This window comes from Petaurus breviceps, unplaced genomic scaffold, assembly GCF_028583685.1.
Source record: "Petaurus breviceps papuanus isolate PSGF00001 unplaced genomic scaffold, PetGlider_PUasm1.0 223, whole genome shotgun sequence".
NCBI lineage: Eukaryota > Metazoa > Chordata > Mammalia > Diprotodontia > Petauridae > Petaurus > Petaurus breviceps.
In genome coordinates, this window is record NW_027185884.1 from 90,360 (window position 1) to 101,573 (window position 11,214).

At 36.4% G+C, this 11,214-nt stretch overlaps 1 protein-coding gene across 1 annotated transcript in view; it reads left to right on the forward strand.

Annotated features, from left to right (window-relative positions):
• The first annotated feature begins 275 nt into the window (after window positions 1-275).
• Window positions 276-11,214, forward strand: part of IL18RAP (interleukin 18 receptor accessory protein) — a 30,715-nt gene continuing 19,776 nt past the window's right edge. The window contains exons 1-4 of the mRNA XM_069094914.1: window positions 276-659; window positions 5,462-5,574; window positions 6,135-6,453; window positions 6,546-6,729. Of these exons, the coding sequence (XP_068951015.1) occupies window positions 637-659; window positions 5,462-5,574; window positions 6,135-6,453; window positions 6,546-6,729 (639 nt within the window). The 5' untranslated portion in view covers window positions 276-636. The remainder of the gene's footprint in view (window positions 660-5,461; window positions 5,575-6,134; window positions 6,454-6,545; window positions 6,730-11,214) is intronic.

The following is an 11,214-nucleotide window of genomic DNA, read 5'->3' on the forward strand; positions in this document are numbered from 1 at the left end:
TAAACAATTACTTCATATAAGAGATATTGAGAGGGATTTTCCCCCCTGATTTGTTTGCTTTTGATATGAAAGACATATCAGAAGAAGCTTATTCAATCCTGAGGTTGCAACTTAATACATGTTCTTTAGTTAGCATTACAAGAAAAAAAACCACACTTGAGAAAGGGTCTGTACTGAGGAATTTCCTCTAAAGGAAATAGACATATATACTCTTTCATTTTAACCAGACCACACATCGTATCAGACTGAATCGTATGGCCAGAGGAAGAGTTTATAGATGCTCATCTTTTAAGGCTTTAAAATATCTGACATTTCCTCCCCTTAACAGAATATGATCTGGTTTTGTATGAAATGACCATTTGGTTGAAAACAACCGTTTTTGGGGGCTTGTTTAAAACTTAAGTTAGTATTCCTGCTGGCTAACTGAAGATTTCACGATAACAGTTTCTTTCTTTGTGCAGGTCTAACTTATCAACATCAAACCCTAAAATTTAGGGTTTTTTCCCATGAGTTCTCTCATTCTGGCTTTGAAAAACATGGGATTCTAGGAAAATGGATATTCCCAAATGCTTCTCATCAGTTGCATTACCTTGAAATGATTGAAATAGGAAAGCAATACAGTTCTCTGCTTTTCTCATGCCTCACTACTGGCAACCAAGGTAAGACAATTGTTACCCATCATTCAATTTTGGATGCTATTAGTAAAATGCCCATGAGCAAAGGACTTGGGCAGTGCTGGCAACAAATGGCGCATTCTTTGGGGGAGTTTTCCTATTAGTAAAAGGCTGTAGCAGATGAGGAACACCAATAACTAGGGTGCTCACATACTGTACACTCTTTTTTTGAATATAAATGACTATGTGAACCTTACTGTCATCAGATTTGGTTTGAGGAGGGAATAATATACACACTCAATTGGGTATGAAAATCTATCATACCCTACAGGAAAGTAGGGTCGAAGGGGATAAGAGAAGAGGGGATGATGGAAGGTAAGGCAAATGGGGGAGGAGAGGTAGATGGAAGCAAATACTTTTTTAGGAGGGACAGGGTCAAATGAAAGAATAGAATAAATAGGGAGTGGGATAGGATGGAGGGGAAATATAGTTAGTCTTTTTCAGCATGGCTATTATGGAGGTGTTTTGTGTGCCTGCACATGTGAGGTCTATATCAAATTGCTTGCCTTCTCAATGAGGGTGGTTGGGGAGGGAGTAAGGGAGAAAATGTGGAACTCAAAGTTTTAAAAACAAATGTTAAGAATTGTTTTTACATGCAACTGGGAAATAAGATATACAGGCAATGACATATAGAAATCTATTTTGCCCTACAGGAAAATAGAAGTGAAGGGGATAAGAGAAGGGAGTGGGGAAGTGTTAAAAGGGAGGGCAGATTGGGGAAAGGAGTAATCAGAATGCACATCTTGGGGTGGGTGAAGGGGAGAAACGGGGAGAAAATTTGGAATTCAAAATCTTGTAGAAGTCAATGTTGAAAACCAAAAATAAATTAATAAAATATATAGATTACTCTATATTTTTATGAATATTTTAATAAAGAATATTTTTATTAAATAAAGAATGTTTTGAGGAACTAATAAAGAAGATATTAGAGTATAGATGGGCTCAAGATGTCTAAATTAGATTATTCACATTAAAGCTTATCAATCCTTTGCGAGCAGGGACTGTGCTTCCTCTCATACACCAGGTGTAAATAGGATATGATAGACTTTATATTAGAATTGAATTTTCTCATTGTTTTTACACAGGTCACTTCTCCCCAAGCTTCCTCCATTCTTACTTTTCTTTAAAAAGCAAACAGCAACAACAAAAAATCTACATAAAATATTCTCTTAAAAAATCCAGTAAAATGTTTTCGTTGTGTTCATTAGGACTGTCTTTGGGAGAGATGCTTCTTTTATGCTTTCGTTTGCCCTTTGGTTTCTGCCTGTCACCTTTCTCACATTTTTCAACCTCTTCTTCTCTTCCTTTCCCATTTAAAAATCTCTTCTCATGAAGTGATGCTATATTTATTTTTTCTTTGCAAATATTTGTTCATTTTATACTGTAGACGGCATTGAGGTCAGTTATTTAGATATTTCTGATTTTAAGACAATACTTCTCCCAGGTTTATTTGCATTTTCAGCATTGTATCTGGTTTAAAATGAAGGAATTTCCCAAGTCATATGTTAGGGGAAAGCAAAAGTATCTTCCAAAGTCTCTAAAATCAAACCATGTAGTGGCTAGCTACTCTATGATTAAAGCTGCCTTTCATATTCATGCATCTAGAGTGTAATTTAATTTAGCTGATGTCTCCTAGTGCCTTAATTCACACAATGTGTTTGCTGAATATGGGCTTTGAGTTCACATTAGAGAATATTTAAAAACTACCTGGTAATAGTGGAGGAGGGGCAGCTAGGTGGCAAAATGGATAGAGCACTAGGCTAACAATCAGGAAGACTCATCTTCATGAGTTCAAATCTGACCTCAGACATTTACTAGCTTTGTGTCCCTGGGCTTACTTAACCCTGTTTGCCTCAGTTCCTCATCTGTAATATGATCTGGAAAAGGGAATGGTGAATCATTCCAGTATCTAGGCCAAGAAAACCCCAATCTACTCAACAACAACAACAAAATAGAAAGTAAATGCTCTTCAAAGGAGATCTTGTCAAGTAAGAGATTTAAAATAACAGCTAAGAAAATGATAAAGCTTCATTTTCCACCTCTCCATTGCCTACATAGAAGCAAAGGTATACATAGGAAAGAATTGTAGGCAGTTTAAGATGGCAGAAAGGATCTGAGAATTTGTGTGGGCATGTGTGTGTGCACATGCATGCGTGAGCGTGTGCACACATATGTATATTTTGAATTGTGCTAACTACACTACTGACCCTTAACTAGAAGAGACTGTTTGAACTTGAGATGTTATAATGGGAATGGGAATTTGAAGATCTTCCCTGCCTCTTAATAGACATAGGGGGGATTTTGAAGACCTTCTCTGCTTTGAAAGTAAACTCTGCTCCCAAGGGCTAAATATAGTCACACAGAACCTATGGTGGGAGGAGTTTGCTGAAGGGAAGCAGTAAAACTTCCCACAGGAAGCTGGGAGTCAGAGTCAGAGTTAGAGAGATGGTGAGAGAGGGAGGAAGTTGAGGCAAGGAGTAAATGTTTGTGAGTAAGCAGTTGTGAGTAAATGTTGATCTGGTATTGGTTTGTGGGAAGGCTAAAGGGTGCTGTGGCTCTCATTGTTATTATGGCTTGTTGATTTCTTTACTATTATAATGGTATCAGCTTACTGGATTTGGTATTTGGTTTTCTGGTGTCTTAATAAATGTTTCAGTTCTGTCCTCTATATGGAGAGTTTTTATAGTCACGGTCTTTATTGTGATCATGGGCACTGTAAATATTGCCTTGGCATATTTAGTGATCAAATGGATTCTTTATTATTTAAAATTATTTGAGGTATCCTACAGGCAAAGTGTTATAGGTTTTATATAGCAAAAAATCGGACTTTCTCATGCATAGAAATGTTATGATGCATCTGATTTTTGCTTCTTTGTAAGTTGTACTTACATTTGGTGCCATTTGGTAGCTTCTGTATTTATAATGGTATTCTGACCCTTTCACTCAATTTAACTTTTCTAAGTTTATAAAACAGATTTGTAAAAGATAGCATTCTCTTGTTAGCATTTGAGATAATTAGGACTAGATTCCCACTGAACATTTTTTCTAAAAATATAACTCTACAAAATTCATTTCTGCTTGTGATGTCTGATTAATATAATTCATTGGAATACATGTGGGTATTTATATGTTTTTTGAACTATGGTTAATGCGACTTCATTTGCATGTGTATATGGATTATTATTTTTAAACTGTGCAACTTGATGAACATTGGTGGGGGGGTCTGAGTTGGAACAAGATTGCCATTTCAGAGATGCTAAAAACTGGTAGTATAAAGCAAATGATGGCTGGAGCAGGGTCTATTAGTTAGACTTGTGTGCCAAACAAAATGGTGGTTATCTATTGACCAAAAAACTGTCACATTTTAGTTCTTTGGAGGTATTTTTCATTTGTTTGTTTGTTTGTTTTGGTATGTGAAAGGAAGAAGAGCTGCTCATCAGAAAGAGTGCTTGATCTGGTGTCAGAAGACCTGGGGTCAAATCCTGACTCTGTTACTACTTATGTAATCTTTGGCATATTACCTCCTCTATCTGGGTCTCAGTTTTCACATTTGTAAAATGAAGGAACTGACTTGATAGCCTCAAAATTCCCTTCAAGTTCTAAATATCTGGCTTAATAGTTCTATAGCCGTATTATATAATCTGAAAAAAATTCAAGTACTATTTGTAGAGGCAATTGCAAAATATTTTTATTTGCATGTATACAAAATTATGAATTCCACATTGCAATGCTACAGAAGACAATAAATCAATCAACAACAGAAGACCCTATAGAAAAGCTTGCAGTTCAGCACACATTGTTTCTAATTGTAATTTTCCTTGAAATTGTACAAATTTTAAAAATTTATAGAATATGTAATTGCATGAAGTGAAAGAACAATGGAAGTTAGGGTCAGCACACTAGACTGAATGAATTTAAAACATCTTCTAGTTCAGGGATTCTGTCATATGCCTTCCTGATGCCAGGAATTAGCACCGAGTCACAACCATTTCAGACTGAAGACATAGATCATCCAAACTTTGACACTGAAAGTTGGAAGGACCATGAATACAAATTACACAATCCTTCCACTTCATAGATGTGGAAACAGAAGTCTAAAAATTTATATGATTTGCCTAAGGTTATATAGTTAATTATGATCAAGAGGAAATAATCTGGGAATAACTAAAGAACTATGATCTGATAAAAAATAAGAATTGATACATTTATTGACCATTCATATAATTCTACCCTTTTCCTTCTCCACTTTTAAACTGTTTTTAGGCTTTTACTTCACTATTAGCTTGCAAAAATGTCATCTGAACCTTTAATTTTACTATGGGCAATCTGATATTTTCTTTAGATATAGTCATCTCTTTAGGAAACTGCCATCTAGGACCTTCCAAAAGATCAATGGAAACAATCTTTCTAGGTGAGAAAAAGTTAAAAAAAGAAACATAGCCTCCTCAAAATGGAAAAATTCTAAAGGGTTAATGTTATAATGGAGTTTTTGATACATTCCCTTCATACACACACACACACACACACACACACACACACACACATACACATATATATATATAATGAAACTATTACGTACCATTTAGAATGTCAAAGTCACACTGTTTTTCCAAAGAGCCTTGCACATGAGAGCCCATTCTCTTAGATCTTGTCAACCAGAACTTCCTGTGTGACTTTTGTTGTGAAATTGACCTCTATTTCCTCATTTCCCATTTGTTACTTTAGGGAAATGAAGTTGATTATGAAGGTGAATACCTAATTCACTCTGTATTGTAATCTTTCAACAGCATAGATATACTGAAGCAAAGCAAGAAAACTGAAAACAAAATGTTTTCTTTGTGTTGCATCTTTATTTGCCTCGTCATAAGGGTAGGAGTCAATGGAGACTCTGATCTGTCAGGTAAGGAAATACCTTTCATATTCCATATTTTGATGAAAGTCCAAAGTGATGTATGATATATAGATATAACTAGTATGTTATATTCTCTCACATGACTTTCCATTCCCTTTAAGGAAGATTTTTTTTAACTTCTATAGTAGGAAAAGAGGAGAAAATACTGGGAGAGAATTGTTTCTAGCTGCTTTAGTGAAGTTACATTGGGATCCATTTACAGCAAGTGGAATATTAGTGAAGGCACTTGAAAAGCTATGAGTCATGTTTAGGCTATCTCTTACTTTTAGTATATTGGGTAATTCAGATGTATTTAACTGCTGTTACTGAGCCTTCGAAGAGATAATTGCCATGCCTGAAAATTTATCAGTTCTTCATTAAGGTACTGTATGTAGAAAAAAATGTTTTATTTTGATGAATATGCATAAGCACAGAAGTACCTTGCTACTAAGATTAAAGTGCTTTCAGATAAGATTTTAGAAGACATCAGTAAACTCAGCAAATGGAATCCGACTATGAGTTTCACCCTCTTACGAGTTTCCACAATTCTCTGTAACTCTCTTTTTCAGGCTGCCCTTCTACAGAAATCACCTGGAGATACCGTGCGAGGAGTGGAGAGAAGTTTATATTATTCTGTGATGTTCCTAGACAAGGTCTCTGCAATAGGAGAAATCATCCAAGGAAAAAGAAGGGTGATATAACTGAATGGCAAGTAGTCCAGTGGTACAAACAGCCTCAAAATGGATCACAACCACACGCTATTCAGAATGACCACCTTCATATCTCACGGAAAAATAATTCACTTCAATTTTCACCAATTGATATAAATGATTCTGGGTCTTATATTTGTGCAATCAAGTATAAACCAAAGCTTATAGATGAGTCCAGGTAATACTCATTCCTATCTGAAAATACTGCCTAATGTTTGTTTTATTTTAGTACAGTAAATATGTTTATTGGAAGCTTGCTTTCTTTTCCAGAAAATCGAAGGAGATAACTTGTTTTCTTAATATAACTGTAGAAGTTCAGCCAAAGAAAAAGACACCCTGTATGGAGTCTGTAAAAAATGAGCTATACCTTATCCTTGGTAGCACCGCATCTGTTCCTTGTCCTGGGATGAACTGTGAGGGAGATTTACAAAGGCAAGATGTGACATGGTACAAGGTAAGAATGACTGAATTGTGTCACAAAGAGATATCAAGTAGAAGACACAAGCACCATCCTCATAATGGGTAGCTAGAAGAATTAAATCTAGGGTCTCCCAATTCTACAGAAGACTCAGCAGACTTAAGCTCTGATGCCAAGGCATCTGGCTCATCCTTTAGTATTTATGTATAATTGTGAAGAGGGTCAAAAGATCTCAACCTTAGAGTCATGTCTTAAGGTTAAATCACCATCTCTAGAATATCTTTGTTGAAATGTAAATATTAAGTAGGGAAAGATAATCCATAAACACATTAGCATCTGTTAACTTAGCCCAGCTTAATTTGTCAGATAATTAATTGTCACCTGAAAAGACAGAAAGTAGGACCTTGAAGGAGTGGAATATGTGTTTGAAGGAAAGATCAGGAGGTTGGGCACAGCCCAGAGCAGAAGAGAATATATAGAGAAAAGAGAGCTCAGTACAGAACTTTCAGTATATCATGGTTAGGTGGCATGATATGGAAGATGAACCAGCAAAGGATACTGAGAAGAATTGTCAAACAGATTAGAAAGGAACTAGAAAAAATTAAGTGTCATGCATTTCCAGAAAGGAAAACCATATCCAGGGGGAGAAGGTAGTAAATAGAGTCAAATGCTGCAGATAGGTCAGGAAGTATGAGGATTGAGAAAAGACCATCAGATCTTCCAGATAAGAGATTATTGGTTAACCTTAAAGAGAATAGTTTCGGTTATGTGAGGAGGTGGGCAGCCAAATGGCAAAGTATTGAAGAGAGAAAGAGAGGAGAGGAAGGGAAAACAAGTTTTTTCTAGGAATTTGAGAAAAGAAGGAAACATTAATTTTCTTACATTATTGAGTTAATAAAACAAGAATAAAAAGCGATACACCAAAGTATTGCGCATTTTTGCTTCTGCTTATAAGGTGAGTTGGCTGAGAATGATGATTACTAACCGAATAATGCCTCTAACTAGGATAGCAAAGACAGCAGCATTGTGGTCTATGCCTGTAACACCTACTATTGAGGTTTTATGAATCACTGAGTACAGGACTTCTGAGATGTAGTAGGGCAATAGCCTAAAGGCTGTACACAAGAAATCCAAGACTAATACTGTGAACTTTGAGTAACCGAGGGCCCACAATGCTGCATAAGGAAGGGCAAACTGGCCCATGCTAGAAAAACACAACAGGTGAAAGCTTCTGTGCCCATGAATGGCTATTGCACTTCTAGCCCAAGTAAGACAGGGAGACTTGACCTCAAAGGAAAAAAAAAGATCATGAAAATAGCAAAACTTTAGTTGAGCTACTAGAAGAACAATTCGAATTTGTAGCATCCTTAGTAGATGTCATTGTTGAGAATGAAACTCATTTTGAGATTCAATCTAAGTACAAATTAATGATTCATAATCAGTGGCATATTTTTGTCACAGTTGGATTTTTCCAGTCTTTTATCACCATTTTCATAACTTTTATTGCAAGAGTTCCTGCATATCTCGTTCTATCTCCTCTCCATCCCCAATCCAATACCTTTCTTCCTCCCTGTCAACTTAGCAATGGCAAGTCACTTAGTGAAACCTCTTGGTACCATCTATTTTGGAAATAGCAATATAGTACAGCAGAATGTACATTAGATGGGAATCAAAGTACCTATAGTCAAATCTTACATCTGCTTATTACCAGTGTGACTATATAAAAATACCTTCCCCTTTTGGGGGTTGAAGAATGAATTAAAGTAGATGATTGCTAAGATTCCTTCCAGCTCTGAACCTGAAACCTATGTAGGTGTATGCTGGTAAAAAAAAAATTAATAACTGGTTTTCCAAATAATAAAACATGTAGGACTCACATTTAAGCTTAATCTTCATTGTTAACATTTTCTTCACCAAGTTCTTAAGCCTAAACAATCAACAAAACAATAAAACTTAACAATCAACTCTTGCCCGTTCAAACTGGCTCCAGCCCTCCTTTTCTTTAATAGCATTTTATTTTTTCCAATTACATGTAGAGACAATTATTAACATTCTCTTTTCTAAAACCTTGAGTTCCACATTTTCTTCCTTTCTACCTCACTATCCCCTCTCTAAGAAATAAGCAATTTGATATAGATTATATTTGTGCACCCATGTAAAACACATTTCTATGTTAGTCATGAGAAAGAAGAAACAGGAAAAAAGAAAAGAATGACAAAAAAATAGAAAGTGAAAATAGTATGCTTTGATCTGCATTCAGACTTCATTAGTTCCCCCCCCCCCAGAGTGGTTAGTATTTTCCCTCATGAGTCCATTCTACTTGTCTTGGATCATAGTATTGCTGTTACGTCAATTGTGTTACGTCCTTCACAGTTCATAACCGCACAATGTTGCTGATGCTGTGTATAATGTTTTCCTAGTTCTGCTCACTTCACTCAGCATCAGTTTATGTAAGCCTGTCCAGGATTTTCTGAAATCTGCCTGCTCATCATTTATTCTAGAACAATAGCATCCCATTATATTTATATACTCTAACTTGTTCAGCCATTCCCCAATTGATGGGCATTCCCTCAGTTTCTAATTCTGTGCAACCACAAAAAGAACTGCTATAAACATTTTTGTATCTGTAGGTCATTTTCCCTTTTTTATTATCTCTTTGGGATATAGACCTACTAGTAGTATTGCTGGATCAAAGGGTGTGCACAGTTTGATTGCCCTTTGGGCATGGTTCCAAATTGCTTTTCAGAATAGTTAGGTCAGTTCACAACCGCATCAGCAATTCATTACTGTCCCAATTTTCACACATCCTCTCAAACTTTCATAATTTTCCTTTTCTGTCATATTAGCTAATCTGATAGTTGTGAGGTGGCACCTTGAGTTGCTTTCATTTGCATTTCTCTAATCAGTGGTGGTTTAGAACATTTATTCATATCATTATTTGATTTCTTCATCTCAAAACTTCCTGTTCCTATTCCCATTTATCAACTGGGGAATGTCCAACACACTCTTGATGCTATGATCTCCATAGTTCTTTTATCACTCCTAGCCTCTGGAAACAACTCTTCCCTTCTCTGCTCACCATCATTGCCTCTTAACCATGGCAGCCCCTGACACTGCAGATCCTCTTTTCTAAGATACAAGGGCTGTCATTAGGGTTCTGTGGCTGAGTCCTCTGCCTTGCAAATGGGGAAGATGGGAAAAGAAAATCCTCAAACTTTCTAGAACGAGGCGAAATAAATTCTTAGCCTTGAATCCTAAGCAAGTTTTCCCTTAGAAACATTGTTCCCAAGGTTTTAGAAAAACTTGGTCATTTTGATCCTTGAGTTCTCTGGCTGCACACATTTCTCATTTTAGATGTCTTTGACTTCACCCACTTTTCAGCTTTCTTTTTGCATGTTGTCTATTGTAAGCTTTTCGAGGACAAGAGTCTGTGTTTTGCATATTTGTATTCCTAGTCCTTAGAACATTTTCTAGCACATAATAGGTGCCTTCTGCCACTGTCCTTCTCCCATCTCACATGATGAATTGCTCTTACTCCTTACTGGGGCTAACTTCTCTTCTTGTTAAAGTGACCCCGTTCCATTCTGCCTCCTGTAACATATTGCTCAGTCTGTCATCCCCATTTTTTCACTTATTTTCAAGCTTTTTTTATTGGCTTATTTTCTATTGCCTAGAAATATGACCCTGTCTCCCCTATCCTGAAAAAAAGCCTTCACTTGATCCTTCCATCTCTGCTAGCTATTGCCCCATATCTCTTCTGTCCTAAGTAGCTAAACTCATTGAAAAGTCTGTCTATAATAGGTGCCTCTACTTTCTTTCCTCTCACTCTATCCTTGACCCCTTACAATCCTACTTCCAATCTTATCATTGCACTGAAGCTATTCTCTCTGAATTTACTAATGAACTCTTAGCTGCCAAATCCAATGGCCTTATCCTATTTGACCTCTGCATCCTTCAACACTGTTGATCACTTTCTCCTCTTTGTTAATCTCTAATCTCTAGGTTTTGGAAGCACCAATCTCTCCTGTTTCTCCTTCTACCTATCTGATAACTTCTCTGTCTCCTCTGCAGGATCTTCTTCAAGATCACACCTTCTAACTATAGATATCCCCTTAGTGTTCTGGTCTAGACTCTTCTCTTCTCCCTTTATACTACTTCACTTGGTGATCTGTTTTGGTGGGTTTAATTACCATCTCGTTGCTGTTGATTCTCAGATCTACGCTTCCCGCCCCAAACTCTCTGCTGACCTCCAATCCCCCATCTCTAACTTCCTTTCAGATGTCTTGATTTAGAAGTCCAGTAAATACCTTAAAATCAGTATGTCCAAAATGAAACCCATTATCTTTTCCTAACTATATCTATGTATATATGTATCCACCCATCGATCTGTTCATCCATTTGTCTGTCTATCTATCTATCTATCTATCTATCTATCTATCTATCTATCTATCTATCTATCTATCTATCTATCTATCTGTCTGTCTGTCTGTCTGTCTGTCTGTCTGTCTGTCTGTCTGTCTG